The following is a 19096-nucleotide window of genomic DNA, read 5'->3' as shown; positions in this document are numbered from 1 at the left end:
GAGTGTATCGTTTGCATGGGCTACCGAATTTTATTGTTTCTGACCGGGATACCCGATTCTTGAGTCACTTCTAGCGCTGCTTGTGGAGGTTGGCCAACACTAAGCTTGACTTCAGCACGACTTATCACCCTCAGACCAATGGGCAGACTGTGGTGGTGAATCGATCTCTGGGCAACCTTCTTCGTAGTTTGGTGGGTGAATATATCAGGCGTTGGAACCAGAAGTTAAGCCAAGCCGAGTTTGTATTTAACCACTCTGTTAACCGTAGCACCGATTTTTCCCCAGTACAAGAAAAAACACATTTGGCGACCAACTTTCGGCGACCAAAATAGTTTTGGTCGCCGATCGTAGACATTTGCCGACTAAATTCTTTTTTGTCTCTGATTTTGTAGACCTTTGGCGACTAAAAAATTTTTAGTCGGCGAAGTGCTACCATTTGGTTACCAACGATCATTTGATCGCCGAAAACAAACAATTGGCAACCAACCAATAGTCGGCAAAGAAAAACATTAGCCGACAAAAATATTAGTCGGGGAAAGCTACCAATTGGCGACTAAATTCGTTTTGTCGCCGTTTGTGTGAACCTTTGGCGACTAAAACATCTTTAGTCGGCAAAAGGCTACCATTTGGCTACCAAAGATCATTTTGTCGCCGAAAATTTGTATATTATATCATGATAAACTTATATATTTATTCCATCTACTTAACCGAAGTTTAACCCATATTCCACCGTTAACTTCTTAATTAAATCTCACTTTTTTTTAAATGGCAACTCCTTAAATCTAATGTTAAATGCTACCAAAGTAACAAAAAAAAGGGCTCCTTAATTAAATCTCACTTTTCTCCTTACATTTCTTTTTTTTTTTTTTTAAATCAGTTTCGCTCTCTTCCATATATTCTCAACAAAGCAAAAAAAAAAAAAAATGCTCCTATGAATGGAGAAAACCTTCGTTTAAAATAAGGAAGAGGAAAAATCTAATAGAATTTATCCAATTAACTCTTATGCTAATCTTTACAAGAATCAATCAAATTGCATAATCTTGTTATTCAATGAATCATATATAGTCCAACTTCTAGCTACTGTAAAATGAGTTACCAATATCATTTTTCCCATCTACACCGATGAAAATATTTTTCAATTGCGGCATGACATTGTTGGAATTCAAACGGCAATGACATTTTTGCTCTGGACTCTTTTGAATTTGATTGAACGTCCAAATTAGCTATTCCAATTTTTTCTTTTTTAAGGTTTCCCATTGGCGTTCATCTATTGGATATGTGTTGTTTCATGTTTTTTTATTGATTTTTTTTTGGATTTTTCTCTATTATATTTTTAGACAAAGAAAGATTGTCTAACCTTATAACTAATTCCTCGATGAGAAAAAAAGGACATTGAATTGTTGGAGTTAATGGTGAAAAGGATTAATTTCCCTACGGTGGAATATGGGTTGGGCTAACTTCCGTTAGTTAGAGGTTAGGCAGATTAAGGAGAAAGGAGCTTAGGCCAATGAAAGGTTGTCGTGTGTCTGAGGTTGGAGGAAGTCTTCCTACTGGGGTAGGAGGAGATCCGCGTTCATCATCTAATCAAATAGCGCGCATCTACAAAATGTACCCGAGCGGATGAAAATAACATGCCGTTTGTGGGTCATTTAGTTTTTCTAAGATGCCCATTGGTACATTGCACAAATTCTCGTCATAAAAACCCCACTATGAAAAAAAAAGAATTACGAAGAACTTCTCAAATCTCTATCTGACCATGGTTTTTCTATTTTTAACTCCAATGAAAAAAATCCTCCTACGCTACTAAGGCACTAAAAAAATTAGACACTAATTTAATTTACGCTTTCCAGGTCCATTAGCAAGACATAACCACAGGTCCATAAAGCGTTTTAAAAAAAAGCAAGACAGGAAAAAAGTTGCGTTAAACTCATTTGATATGGGACATGTTCGACTATTATAACTTTAGGCATATATGTAACAAAATTATAAAAAAAAAAAAAAGGAAAAAAAAGAACAAGAAGAAGAAGAAGAAGAAGGTTGCTTCAATGTGATAAAGAAACGGAGTGGGACGAGGATAATTTTTTTAGCAGTTAGAGTTTTTTTTTTCGATGTCGAAGACTCAAAGGTAGTGTTTTAGAGAGTCCTTTTTGGTAGAAGAAAGGATTTCGGTTGGGGTCTTGCGATAGTGGACTATCAATTTAGATTAGGTTCTTAGGAATTTTCGAATTTTAATAAAAAAACAGTTATATCAGTAATGGAAAATATACGAAGAGGATTTCTGATCATTATATGCTAAAAGGCCATATTAATATTTGTCTCTGTGGCTTTTATGATTAAGTTACATTTTTCATTTGTTCATATGGCTCTAATATGAGAGCATAAAGTTAAAAATTAATTATCACTATTTTAGAGTAAATTATAAATAAATGTAATTAATCTAACCATATTTTTACTATATATTATATCATAATAAACATAATTATATTATATATATAATTTTTCGTACATAATATATAATATATAATATTTTATTATTTTATTTTATTTTATTTTATATAAATATTGTTTTATAAGTTTTATTTTATTTTCTTATGTAATAAATATATTATCTTTAGGAATAAAGCACAAGTTAAGCGCGTAGTCCAGCGGTTGTGCGCCCTCATAAGGTAAAGGAGGTCGGCAGTTCGATTCTTGGCAAAGACATGTTATTGGATTATTCCACACGAGCCACGTGGAGGATCTAGGTTGGTCCACGTGGTGGTTCAAAGACGGGGCCATGTGGCACCCAAATTTTTTTTAATATTATTTATTTGGCATGACATTTGGCGACAAAAACATTTTAGTCGGGGAAAGTTGTATTCGGCGACCAAAAGTTTGGTCGCCGTATGTAAATATGATTTTTCGAAAGGGTTTGTATTAATTAGATGCGGTGACTAAAGTTAGTCGCGAATACCTTTCGCGACAAAAGTGTTTTGTAGGGAAAAACAATCTTCGGCGACAAAAAATTTTGGTCGGCAAAAACTTTCCCAGACCAAGTGTCGCCGACCAAAGTGGCAACCAAAAATTTAGTCGCGGAAAGGTTTTGGCGACTAAAAATAGCCATTTGGCGACTATTATTTTAGTCAGCAAAAGTGTTTTTTCTTGTAATGCCCCTTTCCAGGTGGTCTATGGGTTCAACCCCCGTTCACCCATTGATTTAGCTCCAGTCCCGGACTTAAAGCGGATTCATGGTAAAGCTGAAGATTTTGTTCAACAGTTGCAGAGCATTCATAAGGAGACTGCACAGCACTTGCGTGACTCTGCTGCAAGGTATAAGCACGCGGCCGACAAAAGGCGAAGGTTTGTAGAGTTTGAAGTTGGCGATTTCGTGTATGCCGTCCTCACAAAGGACCGTTATTCTGTGCATGATTATAACAAGCTTGCTGCTCGCAAAATTGGTCCCGTTGAAATCACTGAGAAGATCAACCCCAATGCCTACCGTTTGAAGCTTCCGAGTCATATCCGTACTGCTGACGTGTTTAACGTGAAGCACCTGATACCGTTCAAGGGTGACAGCTTGTCTGATGAGGAGCCAAATTCGAGGACGAATTTCTTTTTAGACGAAGGGGATGATGCAGTGGCCAAAAAGGAGGAGTACCATCTTAAACATGATTTCTACTAAGCGGCATTTTCGTAATATAATTGATCGTGGATTTAGGCAACGGGCCCACCTGGGTTCAATCCGAAATCCTGTCCTCCTCCTGAGGATGGTGGTTCACATGACCATTATTTGCGCTCTTATAACTTTCCTCAGGAATTTTCGTTTCAGCCCATTCTTTTTTTTTTTAAGTCTTGTTTTTTCCTCTATTTTATGGGTCTTTAATAATTTGAGTATTGTTCTTTATGTTTTCTAGGGTTAGGTTTGCTACCTTTATATTCGATTTTATACCTTAGCACTGAACAGTTGATTATTTTGATATAAAGAAAAGAGACAGAGAGAGAGTTTCTCTAAACTATTGCGTTTGTGATTGTCCTTATCGCTTCGATCATCAACCTTCTTATTCGCTTCCCTACATCACGCTACCTGTGGGTTTTGGTAAGATAGTAAGTGTTTGATCCTATAGTTAATAATAATACACTATCAATCAATCAAATAATAACATGATCATTTTTCCAGATGACTTTGAAGTGAACTAGTGTTTTAGACTCATGAATACAGCAAAGTTTATTAGGGCTTCTACCAGAGTTAATTGCAGGAGGATTCAAGTATAATTCAACGATTAGCAAAGTTTATTAGGGCTTCTACCAGAGTTAATTGCGGGAGGATTCAATTATAATTCAACCACCGCCAAACCAGAGGGTCGAGAGGTGACCAGATCCAGATCAACGGACTGCACACGAACCCAAACCCGAACCCGAACCAATCCATATAATATTACTAACATGTATATATAATATAATATGTATATATGTATTTTATTTTTAAGTTTTTTTTTTCTCGGCAAACGAAACTTTTTATAAAACTCGAAAAGGTTATGTTGAGGGAATACATCCTAGCTCGTAGAGCCTAGAAGCACCAAAAGAAAATACAAACACATCCAACCAATAATTGGATAACACACCTCAATCTAAGTTCTAAGTTTTTGGCGACTCTTCATTAAGTCTTCCATAGAAGCTTGAAAATCATTTATTGACTCCTTGTGCCGGGGTAAATAAGTAGACCCAAAAATATTTTATAACAAGGCTGTCAATTCTTTAATTCGTTCCTTTTTTTCCTTTCTTTTTTTTTTTCGAAAGATGAAAGAAAATTTTATTAATCTCTAAAATTGTTACAAAGATTAATAGGATAAGGAATAATAATATCATATCCCTACTCTACACCCCTACTCTACACTTGAGACAAGCCTTTGGAATTGAAGAAGAAAACGATCTCCACATTGTTGTGATTTTAATCTTTGGTGTATTATGATTTAGTATTGACTAGAATCCAATTCTTAAAACTTTCCACAGTCATATATGCTTTGTTGTAGGCGCGTTTTGAATAATTGTTGATCACACCATTTATTGTGTTATCTTAAGGGCGTGTGGATTACTACATATTGAAATAGAAACACTTTAAAATTGAAAAGTCTTAGGTCATTTGATGACAGTATTACATTAGAAGGGTACGTGGAAGGAAAATTCTTACCGTGACAATTACTTCAGAGGAAAGAGCCAATGACCCTTCCTTGACTCACTGTTTTCCAATAAAAAATAAGTGGCAAATATATGTTGTTATTATTTTTTTAAACATGACACCCATGTTTGAGGCATTACGTAGAAGAAATCATTGCAACTTGGGAGGCATTACTTGCAATGACGCAGGAAGCGTCATTTGGATGGAAGCTCTATATTTATATAATGAAAATCTTGCAGACATGCATGAATTGGTCTTCCTTGCCAAATCATGAATATCTTGATCTCAGACGCTCTTACCTCACTGGGGGAATTCCAGTTGAAATTAGTACTCTCTCAAAGCTCATCAACTTAATTGACCTTTCTTCCAACTATTATCTTCAAGGTGTTCTGCCTCCAACTCTGTGAAATCTCACCCAATTAGTCCACCTCGACTTATCTAGGACTAATATTGGAGGTCCAATCCTTTCATCTATTGAAAATTTAAGAACTCTGACCCGTTTGTGTCTCAGTTCAAGTAAACTCAACGGCTCCATCCCTCCAGAAATAAGGAACCTAAAGAATTTGGTCGAGATGGATTTGAGTTTCAATAACCTTGGAGGTCCAATCCCTTCATCTATTGTCCATTTATCTAATTTGACCTATTTGTACCTCTATTCAAATAACCTCTCAGTGGTCCAATTCCTCGAGCTATAGGGAATTCAAAATATTTGACTAACTTAGGCCTCAATAATAATCTCCTCACAGGTCATATCACAAATAGTATTTGCAAATTGAAAAACCTGAAGTATTTGGACCTCTTTGAAAATTTGCTTAGTGGGCATATACCAAGGCAGCTAGGAAGACTCTGTAATTTGGGGTATCAAGGGTTAAGGAGAAATGACTTAATTGGAACGACCATACCCAATGGACTTGCATATTTGAACCAACCGAAGTATTTGAAAAATCTCGCATTGTCTTTGTTTAGTAACATTTCTCAACTTGTCATACAATCGTCTCGACAGTCAATTCCCAAATAGATCTTCAAATAGATCTTCCTCCTCTTGTTTTACGGTCAATAATGAAAAGAGAAGAATGAAACTTGTTGTTGTCGTTTCACTCGTTAGCACAATTTTCCTTTCCTTACTGGGGTTTGTTGTGTGCTTTTGTTTCCGTTGGAGACCGAAAAAATCCAAAGTGAGGCAACAGCAACCAATCAGGGGATATTTGCTCCATATGGAATTACATGGAAGAATTGCATGTGAAAGATATCATCAAAGCAACAAATGACTTCGACATCGGATATTGCATTGGAACAGGTAGATATGGCAGCGTGCATAGAGCTCAGTTGCCAACTGGCAAAGAGTTTGCCTTGAAGAAACTTCATTGGTTCAAAGCAGAGGACCCTGCGTTCGACAATTATTTCAGGAATGAGATCCAAATGTTGACTAATGTACGACACAAAAACATTGTGAAGCTTTGCAGATTTTGTTTACACAACAGATGCATGTACTTGGTGTACGAGTACATGGAAAAAGGAAGCTTATTTTGCGCTCTGAGGTTCGATGTCGAAGCTTCTGAAATTAGATGGATCCAAAGGGTAAAGATCATCGAAGCAATGGCACATGCTTTATCCTACTTGCATCATGATTGCACTCCACCAATTGTTCATCGAGACATATCAAGCAACAACATTCTATTGAACACTCAACTGGAAGCTTTAATTTGCTTCTGACTTCGGAACTGCAAGATTGTTGCATACCGATTCATCCAATCAAACCGTTATTACAGGGACTTACGGATATATTGCACCAGGTACGGGTACTGCCTTTGTTTTAACAAAGTAAACATATATGGTTGTTTTCAAAATCTATATATCTTTGTGTTTGTGCAGAACTTGCCTATGCCATGGTTTTGACTGAAAAGTGCGATGTTTATAGCTTTGGAGTCGTGGCATTAGAAATGATCATAGGGAGGCATTCGGGAGACCTCCTATTGTCCTTGACGTCGCCTCCTAGCGAAAACATGATGATAATCGATGTCCTAGATTCGCGCCTTCTGCCTCCAACCAATTCAATAGTTGCGGGGGACATCGTTCTATTTGCTACAATGGCATTTGCATGTTTAGATCCTCAGCCCATGTCCCGACCATCGATGCTACGCTTGTCTCAAGAGTTTCTTTCTCGTCAAAATTAAAGGCCTTGGCTGCACCCCTTCGTACAGTATCATTGAGGAATCTGTGGACTCGGAAAATGGACTTTGTCCACCAATCAAATCAGCAAGTGATCAGTGCCCAAGTTTGAAAAGTGTATCACTTCCTTTTCTTGCCTAAGTTGTTAGGATTATTGTGAATTTATTTTAAGAGAAGCTATAAGGATCGGACCATTCCTGGTTTGAGTCAGTGAACCGAACACGTACTGTCGTATGGTTTATGGTTCATGCTTTGTTGTAGCCCCATTTTTAAATGATTGTTGATTGATCACCATGGAGTGAGTTCTCTTAAGGGATATTGGTCCTTCTACGGGGACTGACAAGGTATCGACGAATTGTGGGGCTCAGTTTGGGGTTCACATGACACAATTGATCCAAATCGTCGATTATTTTTTAAATATTTTTTGAGTATTTCAATAAAATTTAGATCAATTGTATAAATGTAAGTGCATGATCCATATGTCGAATGTTTTTTTTCAAAAGTCAGGATCCTAAACTCTGAAACAAAAATTGAATATTGGATTGAGCACTTATGGTTATCCGATTGACATAAAATTTTATAGGCTTATTAAATGAATATTTAAAAATAATCAATAGTTTGGATAATTTGCACGGAACCCCATAATGGGGCTCCGAGATGGGTCGGTACCCCATCGTTTTACGTCAATCCCCCGTATAAGACTAATGTACCCATTATTGAAAGAGAAAGACTTTAAAACTGAAAAGTCTTTGTTTGGAAAATTGGAAGTTGAGGAAAGTGAGAGAAAAGGAGAAAACGGAAAATGGGAGAAAAATTGTACTATTCAAAATTTTAGATTTTTCTATTTTGTCACCTCTTTCTCTCCAAATCAAAAAATGGGCGAGATTTTTTTTTAATTTTTTTTGGTATTGCAGTTTAATTAGAGTGTTCAACATTTTTAGTTAAATTGAACAAATACACTCAAGTGTATGTTTTAGAAATGTTTATGTTTTGGAATTTCTGAATAAATTTGGTGGACGAAGAGAGTGTAATTCAGTAAAAAATAGTTCATTATTTAAAAATTACTCGACTTTTATGAGTGAAAATAACTTGGTAAAACATGTTTTATGAGAACTGCTAACTGCACAGATATTGTGCACATATTTTGTGCATAGATCATGGTATGAGGCCTATTACGGGTCCCACATAAACGATTTGAGTCGTTCATTAAATGTAAAATATTTTTCGAGAGTCTTCGCGAAAAATCACCTCAATCGGATTCTTATAAGTACTCAATCCGACCATCTAATTTTTCATTTAAATTTGAGAATAATGAAAACTTAAATGATTGGATCGAGCACCTATAGGTATCAAATTGAGCTTATTTTTTGTGGAAATTTTTGAAAAAATATTTACATTTAATAAACGACTCGAATTATTAATGTGAGACACGTAGAAGGCTCCACACTGTGATCTTTTATTCCTTTTTAATTTTGCAGCATCAATCTCCACCACGATCTTTCATAACGATAAGAATTTTGCGCACAAAGCAAAGGACTTGGCAACGCCCGAGAAATCGGCTCAAATTCGAATAGATTTTTGGTACTTTTGTTTCTGCATCGTAAATACTCCTTTTTTTTTTATTTTCTTTTCCTTTTGGATCGGCAACCATCATAATTAGAAAATTTGGTTCTTTTTCATTCGAAACAATCAGGGATGAGTAATTATTCAATAGTCCGGGAGTACCGCCACGTAATACTCCGGATCATTTTACAATCACACATTCACGTAGGATTCATAACTTAGTGGTAGATCTCACAAGAATGTATGATTGTAAAGTGGTCTGTAGTACCATGTGGCGGTACTCCCGAACTATTGTATTGGACCAAGGGACGGTTTCAAATTTTTATAAGAATCATGGTAGTTTTTATATAAGTTTCTCCGGCCAATATCGTTTTGAACATTCTAATGCCCAGTTGGCATTTCCTGGTCCCCCCACGTGGGAGGCCAGGGTTCGAGTTCCATCGTGTGCATTTGGGGTTTCAGGGTTATGGATAGCCTCTGAAATGCCTGATGGACTAATCTAATAACTCTCCCACTAACCCCGCTGATGTGTACACAATCTTGACCAAAAAAAAACCAAGAGTTTGAAAAAAATTAAGCTATTTTTGACTTCGACATCAGATTATATATTTGTGCTTTGGTATAATCGGATCTGCTCAATGGCGAGCTGGAGGTTTGTGGCTGGCATGGGCTTTTCTGCTCAGTGCGATACAGATCGGGTGCTGACCGGTGGCATGGTCTGTTATTGATCGGAATGGTGGTGCATGGGTGGCATTGGTAATTCGCAGCGGCGTATTGGAATCCTGGTGACCTATTTCTCAAGCCGTTTATGAATGGTTGTTGAATGATCGCGATAAAGTGATCTCTCAAGGGCGTATGAACCCAATATTATGTGGAAAGTTATTGGCGTTTTATTCAAACAAAAATTCTCTTTAGTTTTCAAAAATAATTTTTCAAAAAATTCTCCCTAGATTCCTCCTACTTCCAACATTTCTCTCTCTATCTCTCTTCACTTATTATCCTTACTATTTTTTAAAAAACTTTTCAAAAATCAAACCAAACACAGCATTGAAAACTTAAAAAGTCTTAGGTCAATTGATGACAATTACATTGAATGGTACAATGAAAATTCGTAGCATGCATGACAATTACTTCGGAAGAAAGAGACAATGACCCTGGCTTGATTTTTTTTTGCCACTTGCTAAATGAAGTAGTCCTTGACTTGAATTATGACTTGCTAAGGCACGAGAGAGAGAGAGAGAGAGAGAGAGAGAGACGTGAATCATAAAATGCTGGTGATCAAAAGGCTTCCAAAAGGTTGGCCGTATTCTTTACTCCAAAAACAGTGAGTCAAGTACTCAAAGTCGTCGGCTGTTTTTCCTGAAGGGCAACGAATTTGGCATTCTTTGTAATACTAGTGATCAATTGACCCCTGCAGTTATCTCAAGTTAGTTAAGTCTCTCTCTTAAATACCGCGTATGTTCCTGTATGTAAAGCTCACTTTCCCTATGACTTTCTGCACACATTCGCAGTCCACACACGCGACATCAAGAGAGCGCAATCAATGATGGTACTCTGTCAGTGATACACAAAACTTTTGTGATTTATTGGTTCGTCTCAATGAGAGGAATTGAAAAGGTAAAACATTATTATCGAAACTCATAATTTATTGAATAAAGACAAAATTAGTCAAAAAGATTGTCTGTCTTTATTTAACAATTAACAAATTATAAGTTTTAATCAATTTTTTTTTTACTAATTTTGTCTTTATTCAACAAATTATGAGTTTTGATAATAATTTTTTACTTTTTTGATTACTCTCGTTGAGATGAATCAATAAGTCACAAAATGTTGATGCAAAATTAATGAATAAGAAAAAAAAAATTGAATGAAAACAAAAGAAAGGTCATTTTATCTTGTTAAGCCAAAACAAGCCTTAGAGAGGAAGACTAATTAAAGACTAGAAAAGTGAGAGAGACTCTGGCTCGCTTGACTCCTAGTGCTGGGGTCAGCAAGTCGACCCAAAAACTATTTTATAAAAGCCTCTTGAGCATTGTTCTCTGCACCAAATGCTCAACAAGTCGACCCCAAAAAGAATCTTTTTTCATGTTATTTTTCAGTGTTTGGTTAACCATTAGAAAATACATTTCCCGGCAAAAGTTTAAAATTGGTTTAAGCTGGAAAAGAAACACTTTTAGCAGTGTAAAACCAAAAACTTGCACAACGGAGCTTGGTTTCATTTGACAAAAAAAATCTGATGAGGACATACTCGACATGGTTTTTTTAAGCTATCTATAAAAATAATCGCCACATCGTTGTGATTTAATCGATTGTGTGTTACGATTTAGAATTGAATAAGAATTGGATTCTTAAACTTTCAGTCATACACGATTCGTCGTTGGCACATGTTTTGAATGACTGTTGATTGATCACCATTGAGTGAGTTCTCTTAAGGGCGTGTGGACCACTAATATGTGGAAAGTTTTTGGGGGAGAGGAGGTGGCTTGGGAGTATGACCAAACTACACATTATTAAAAGAGAAAGATTACTAAACTTGAAAAGTCTTTGGTCATTTGATGACAAATATTAAATTTAAAGGTACAAGGAAAATTTGTGCATTTATGAGTTCTCTCTAAGATGTGAAAACGATCACCACATCGTTGTGATTTAATCAATTGTGTTTACATGTATTTCTAGCCGTTAGATTGTGTGAAATACTAAGATGTGAAAATACTAGATAATGGAGCAATGGTGTATTAATTTGCTATTCCACAGCAGGGCCGATACTAAAGGGGCAATACTTCTGTGTTTTCTAAACTAGCTAGTGTTCTATCGTATTGGCCCTTTCCTATTCGAAAGGCCAAGGACCGAATCCACCCTAGTCGCGCTAGCACCACATGCTATGTAGTATTCATATGCCTATGTTTTGATGTATTTCTAGCTGTCGGTTCATGTGAAAGCACGAATATATGGAAATCTCAAGGCATGCCTCGAGGGCTAGAAACACATAAAAGGCAGGGTGGAGAACCTGGTCCAAGTCGCACCCAATGCGTGGAAGACTGAGAGCCAGCACTTGTGCCCAAAGGGAAGATCACAATTTAGTAAAGAATAAGCTTCATCTTAGATTCTGCAAAGAGGCTTTTCAATTCATCAAGTCATTCTATGCTATTGATGCTCGAGACAAGCCTTTAGTTTTTCAATAAGTGATCTTTCTTCCCCCCAAGATTTACCACCAACTTCAACAGCTCTGAATTAGCAAACGCATTCATGTTGTTGTGACAATCCTATGATTGCCGGGGACATTGTTCTAATTGCTACAATAACATTTGCATGCTTACATCCTGAGCCCAGATCTCGACCAACGATGCTACGCCTGTCTCAAGAGTTTCTTTCTTGTAGGAAGGCTCTAGGTTTCCCCATTCGTACAATTTCACTATTGTAGCTTTGTAATCGGAACATGGACTTTGTCCTCCAATCAAATGAGCAAGTGATCAGTGCCCAAACTTGAAAAGATTCGCGTCCTTTTCAGGCCTTAGTTGTAATGATCCCAGTATAAATGCATTTTAAGAAAAGGACCAGTTTATTCCTGGTTAATTTATGGTGTTGTCAAAATGTGGTGAATGTATTAGTATGGTGAAAATTTAATTGTATTAGTATGGTGAAAAATTAATTGTATTAGTATGGTGAAAAATTAATTGTAATGATCCCAGTATAAATGTATTAGTATGGTGAAAAATTAATTGTGGACTTCGTTTAAGCCTGCAGCCTCGATATGGAAGTTCAATTATGCAGGTGTTTTACATTGCACTCTAATATCCGAAAGCACCCCAAAAGAATTTTCAAGATACTAGTGTTTTTGTTTCCCTTTTCCTTTGAAACCTATACATCTTATTCCTATCCTACTCTTGTATTCATAACTGCGATCTAAAGATTTTGAAGTACTTGTTGTTTCCTCTCCAATTCTCGAATTTGCGGTAAGTCCATGTCTGTTTTTACTTATTGTGAGACAATGTATCATTGTTGCAAATTTGTTCCATAACAATGCTCAAACCATAATGTTGAGCCTTTACTGCATGGTTTACGAATTTTTCGTGACACTGTCAACATCTTGTTCTCCCTCTTCTTTGTTAGTAATTTTCTGTCCTACACATATAAAACTACGTGTACGAACCTCTTTCCGTGGATGGGTTCCATGTTTCAACGGAATTGTCATTGATCCAAACCTTTTCCTTTCAGAATTAAATTAAAAATCAATTGAACGTATTGCAACTTAGCTTTTTACTCGATCTTTGTGGACTATCTCGGACTTAACTGCATGCTATTCTTCGAGATAATTGTTAATTTCCTGTTTTATAAATTATATTTTTGGTACGAAAACGACAAACCAGTTGCGTTGTGCTTTTAGGCATGAGAATATCTTTTTGGATGTTTACATAAGCAACACACATCGATCCTATTTCATCCGGCCAATTTAGAACTGTTGTAGTTGGTGGCAAATCTTTGGGGTTATAAAGATCACTTTTTGAGAAACTAAAGGCTTTTCTCAAGTATCAAAGATAGAGTAGGAATGAATTGATGAATTGAAAGCCTTGTTGTAGAATCTAAGATGTTGCTTATATATTCTCTTGTAAAGTGTGGTATTCTCTTAGGCACTAGTGTGGGTTCCGAGTCTTCCAGTTCCACGCATCGGGTGCGACGGGCACCAGGTCCTCCGTCCCCCTGCTTTTATGTATTTCTAGTCCTCAAGGAATGCCTTGAGATTTCCATATCTTTGGCTAGGAATACATCAAAACATAGGGGTATGAACACTACATAGCATATGGTGCCAGCACGACTACCGTGGCATGGATTCAGTCCTTTGCCTTTTGAATAAGAAAAGTTGTTTCTCCAGAAAATGAGTTGAAACCAAGTTGGCTAAAGTGTTGCGGGCGTGCCGGGACAGGTCCGCTGTCCAAGTTGTTTTTAAGGCCTGGAAGCCTCCAAACCTGACTTCTTCCAAGAGATTGTGCTTGGCCCAAAGGGTAAGGCCTCGTGATGGTTCGTTGGTTGCCTTTGCGGGCTAAGGACTTAAAATTTTCTTATCGTCGACTAGAACAATTGGAAGAAAGGGAAAGCATAGCTAAACTTGAATTAAACAAACTCCATTAACGATTTAATGAGGCTTGGGTACAGGGAAAGTGATGAAAAACTTAAACTATTTTTAGAGTGAATACAAGTAATGCTTGATAGAAATGAAAATGTAGGTGCATAAACTGTGAGCTTTGAGGTCGGGGACCCTAAGATAAAAGATAATTGAAATATAATTTAGATAAGCCGTGGGCTTGATGGTCGGGGACCTTTGCCAAGGCCTGAAATTCTGGTATTTATAGGAGCTACAGGCCTTGAGCTGCTTCAATTGCTCTAATGCATGGCTGCCATATGGCCTTCTAGCAGAGGCTTGGGCTTGAGCAGCTCCGAAATGCTCCAATGAGGGGCTGCTCCCTGAACAAAACGTGCCTTCTACTCCAAGAAAACAGCAAAGGCCTGAGAAATCCTTCTTCTTTGTGTAAAACTTTGCAAAGGGGCAAAAAGAATTTCAGTTCCTGCAGCATCCAGGCCATTTGAGTTGTTTCAATACTCAAGCTATTGCTTGAATGGACTCCTTCCGGGCCCACCACAGCTGAAGACTAATATTACTCCAGGCCTTCCTATCATTTTATTGGGCCTTGCACCTCTTGTGGCCCTTAAACCCTTTGAGCTTGATTCCTTACAGAAGAAGGATCGAGAATCAAAAGATCAAACAGGTCTGGGTGAGCTGCTTGTGAGCAGCTTACTTAGGTCTGCAAGAGTCATTCACTAGCATCTTCATGGGTTGCATGTACGCCACCTGTCCCTGGCCTTGCATCATGCTAAAGAATGGGGTCCCACTAGTTCAGACCTTGAGCTGCTTGTAAGCAACTTACCTAGATCTGCCAAGTAAGAACATTCTAGGCCTTTGAGCTGCTTGTGAGCAGTTTAAGGCCTTTGAGCTGCTTGTGAGCATGGATGTTTATAAAAAAGGGATATTTGGGCCCACCAAGGCCAAAAACGCAGGTCTGGTTGAGCTGCTTGTGAGCAGCTTATGTGATGTTAGATAGAACCTTCTAGGCCTTTGAGCTGCTTGTTCAGGCCTAAGCTGCTTGGGATGTCTCCATGCATGGTTGCCATGTGTCCCAAGCCTTGCTTCATGCTGAAGGGTAGTAAAGACTCAGACCTTGAGCTGCTTGTAAGCAGCTTACCTAGATCTGCCCAGCAAGAACAATCTAGGCCTTTGAGCTGCTTGTGAGCAGCTTGAGACCTTTTCCCTGCCAACAAGCAGCTTGAGACCTTTTCCCTGCCAACTGAAGGGCATAGGTAACGTTTTCTTTAAGAAGTAAGCCCATCTATTACTTGGGCCTGAACTTAAGGAGCATCATAGGCCTCTTCTCTTTGTAAGCCATGCGAGCCCAAGTTTGGAAAGAAAACTTGGGCTTTAACTGATTTAGGCCCATTTAGAAGGCCTTATTATTTCTAAGAATTGGCTTAGGCCTGGATAAAACACTCAAATTTAGTGGGTCAACCCAAGTCTTCGGCCAATCTTGGGCTTGGGCTTGGGCTTGTGATAACGAAATCTTAGGCATAATTTGGCCCAGACCTTTGAAAACTCAACTCGATCAGTGGCGTTCAAATCGACTCGATTTCGTGGATGACCGATCAGGAAGCTTTTTAACGCCTGAGACCTTCATTCAAGGCCTTTTTCTAACCAACAAATTGATTTTCTGAATTTCTGCCAAAAATGGGTGTAAACAAAAGCCTAATCATATTACCATGTCAATACAACGAACACAAGCTAGGCTAGAGAACACAAAAATGTATTGCCACTTCAATATTAAAACTAACAGTACAACATTGCTCCTTTGGGATAGACTGCACCTTTTCTTAAAACCGACATTCATAATGATCATAACAACTAACGCCTGAGAAGGATGAAAAAATCTATTTTCAAACTTGGGCACTGATCACTTGCTCATTTGATTGGTTGACAAAGTCCATTTTCCGATTCCACAGATTCCACAATGATACTGTATGAAGGGGTGCAGCTAGAGCCTTCCGATGAGAAAGAAACTCTTGAGACAGGCGTAGCATCGATGCTCGGGACTTGGGCTGAGGATGTAAACATGCAAATGCCATTGTAACAACTAGAACGATGTCCCCCGCAACTATTGGATTAGTTGGAGGCAGAAGGCGCGCATCTAGGACATCAGTTATCATCATGTTTCCGCTGGGAGGCGATGTCAAGGACGATAGGAGGTCTCCCGGATGCCTCCCCATGATCGTTTCTAGTGCCACCACTCCAAAGCTATAAACATCGCTCTTTTCAGTCACAACCATGGTATAGGCAAGTTCTGCACAAACGCGAAGATCAATTTAAAAATAACCACAGGAGTTGGCTTCAACAAAAAAAATTCAGTACATGCATGTACCTGGTGCAATATATCCGTAAGTGCCAGCAATTATGGTTCGGTTGGATGAATCGGGATTCAGCAATCTCGCAGTTCCGAAGTCAGCGAGAAAAGCCTCCTGTTGAGAGTTCAACAGAATGTTGTTGCTAGATATGTCTCGGTGAACAATTGGTGGGGTGCAATCATGATGCAAGTAGGATAAAGCATGTGCCATTCCTTCAATGATATTTACCCTTTGGGTCCATCCAATTTCAGAAGCTTCAACATCGAATCTTAGAGCACAAAACAAGCTTCCTTTTTCCATGTACTCGTACACCAAGAACATGCATCTATTGTGCAAACAAAATCCGTAAAGCTTCACAATGTTTCTATGTCGTACATTAGTCAACATTTGGATCTCATTCCTAAAGCAATGGTCAAAAACAGGGTGCTCTGCTTCCAGCCGATGAAGTTTCTTCAAGGCAACTACTTTGCCGCTTGGTAATTGAGCTCTGTAGACGCTGCCATATCCCCCAGTTCCAATGCAATATTTGACGTCAAAGTCATTTGTTGCTTTGATGATGTCTTCATATGCAATACTTCCATCGTAATTCCATATGGAGAAAATATCCCCATGTTTCGTTGTTTTTGATTGACCTTCATTTTTTTGGGTTTTACGGTAACGAAAGTACACAACAAACACAAGTAAAGCAAGGGATACTATGATCGGGAGAGAAATGACAAGACCAAGTTTCGTTCCTTTATTGGCCACGGAGGAAAAACAATGGGAGGAATTAAAGTCTTTACGGCAAACATCATTTGGACACCCATTTGGAGATCTATTTGGGATTTGACAGTCAAGACGATTGTATGACAAGTAGAGAGCTCGTAAGAACCTAAGCTTATACGGGATTTTTCCAGAGAGATTATTATGGGAGAGATCTAAGTACTTTAGAGGCAAATATGCAAGTTCATTGGGAATGGTTCCAACTAAGTCATTTCTATCTAACTTCAAATAAGTCAAACCTGACAAATTCCCTATTTCTCGAGGAATTGGGCCATGAAGGTTGTTATGGCCCATATCCACCTTATCCAAATTTTGTAGCTTACCTATTTCACAAGGGATGGGACCGTCCAGTTGACTTGAATGGAGATCCAAATGGGCCAGATTAGATAAATGGCCAATAGATGAAGGGATTGGACCATTAAGGATGTTGGAACGCATATTCATCTCCTCTAAATTCTTTAGGTTCCCTATTTCTGGAGGGATTGGGCCGCAGAGTCGATTTGAACTGAGATACAAATAGGTCAGATTGGATAAATGGCCAATAGATGAGGGGATTGGACCATTAAGGATATTGAAACCCATATCCATAAGCTCTAAATTCTTTAGGTTCCCTATTTCTGGAGGGATTGAGCCGTAGAGTCGATTTGAACTGAGAACCAAATAGATCAGATTAGATAAATGGCCAATAGATGAGGGGATAGAGCCGTTGAGTTGATTTAAATTGAGATACAAATAGGTCAGATTAGATAAATGGCCAATAGATGAAGGGATAGAGCCACCGAGTTGATTTCCTCTGAGATACAAATTGGTCAGATTAGATAAATGCCCAATAGATGAAGGGATTGGACCTCGAAGGTCGTTGAAACTCAAAGCCATCTTGACCAAATTCTTTAGGTTCCCTATTTCTAGAGGGATGGAGCCGTTGAGTTTATTTCCGTGAAGAAACAAATAGGCCAGAGCACTCAAATTACCAATAGTTGAGGGGATTGGACCTCTGATATCAGTGTTCGATACGTCGAGGTGGACTAATTGGGTGAGATTTACCAAGGTATGAGGCAGAAAACCTTTAAGATCATAGTTGGAAGAAAGGTCAAGGTGGGTGAGCTTGGACAGAGTACCAATTTCACCCGGAATTCCCCCCTCCAAGCTAGCGAAATTACTTAGCGGATCATTGTTGAAAGGAGAAGAAAGGTCAAGGTGAGTGAGCTTGGAGAGAGTACCAATTTCACCCGGAATTCCCCCAATTAAGCGAGAGTCACTGAGATCAAGATATTCAAGATTTGGCAAGGAAGACCAATTCATGTTTGAAAGCCTTCCGGATGAATAAAAGAAACGAACTTCCATCCGAACAACACTTCCTGCTGTATTACAAGTGATGCCTTTCAAGTAGCAATGATTTGTCAAAGAAGAGTTCGTTAAAGAAACGTCTCCCCACCAACCACTATTCAGCAGAGCTTCCGCCTCTGCTGAAAATGAAAACGACGACGATGATGATGATTTTGCAGATGATGGGACTGCAAATGTGCTTACACAGGCTGCCATGCTGATTGTTAGGAGAATAACAGAATAAATATAAGAGGATATGGTATTGTTGCCCATTATTTAATGTGTGGTTTTTGTAGCAGCAAAATATTGAGCAATGGATGTAGAGAACAATGCTCAAGAGGGGTTTTTAAAAAGATTCTTGGGTCGACTTGTTGACCCAGGCACTAGGAGTCAAGCAAGCCAAGAGTGTCTCTCACTTTTCCAGTCTTTAGTCTTCCTCTCTGAGTATTCTTCACTTCCAAAATGTTGTAGTCATTTGCCAAGGCACAGATGAGAGAGAGAGAGAGAGAGAGAGAGTGACTGATGACTTTTCCAGTCAGTCTTTCTTCCTCTCAGTGTATTCTTCACTTCCAAAATGTTGTAGTCATTGACTTGAGCGATGACTTCCGAAGGCACAGATGAGGGAGAGAGAGAGAGCGAAGACTTGCTAATTGCTATCAGTGATTTTGTTAATCGTGT

The 19096-nt window shown here is 38.3% G+C and overlaps 1 protein-coding gene and 1 pseudogene across 1 annotated transcript; one reads left to right on the top strand and one right to left on the bottom strand.

Annotated features, from left to right (window-relative positions):
• Positions 1–5334: 5334 nt before the first annotated feature.
• On the top strand, positions 5335–7579 carry LOC131302751 (probable leucine-rich repeat receptor-like protein kinase At1g35710; annotated as a pseudogene).
• Positions 7580–15723: 8144 nt separating this feature from the next.
• Positions 15724–18735, bottom strand: LOC131304769 (probable leucine-rich repeat receptor-like protein kinase At1g35710). Its single transcript, XM_058332145.1, has 2 exons — positions 16348–18735; positions 15724–16269 (listed from the first exon to the last, which is right to left on the bottom strand). The coding sequence occupies exons 1-2, from the start codon at positions 18689–18691 to the stop codon at positions 15866–15868; spliced, it is 2748 nt and encodes a 915-aa protein (XP_058188128.1). The 5' UTR covers positions 18692–18735; the 3' UTR covers positions 15724–15865.
• Between the last annotated feature and the right edge of the window lie 361 nt (positions 18736–19096).

Source organism: Rhododendron vialii, chromosome 10a (genome assembly GCF_030253575.1).
Source record: "Rhododendron vialii isolate Sample 1 chromosome 10a, ASM3025357v1".
In the NCBI taxonomy this organism is placed as follows: domain Eukaryota; kingdom Viridiplantae; phylum Streptophyta; class Magnoliopsida; order Ericales; family Ericaceae; genus Rhododendron; species Rhododendron vialii.
This window is presented reverse-complemented; position numbering and strand designations above follow the sequence as displayed.

Bases quoted from the DNA above. Each gene is read 5' to 3' on its own strand.
- LOC131304769 (XM_058332145.1), bottom strand. From the start codon at position 18,691: ATGGGCAACAATACCATATCCTCTTATATTTATTCTGTTATTCTCCTA. The intron at 16,270-16,347 runs GTACATGCATGT...GCGTTTGTGCAG, and splicing joins TTACGGATATATTGCACCAG to AACTTGCCTATACCATGGTT.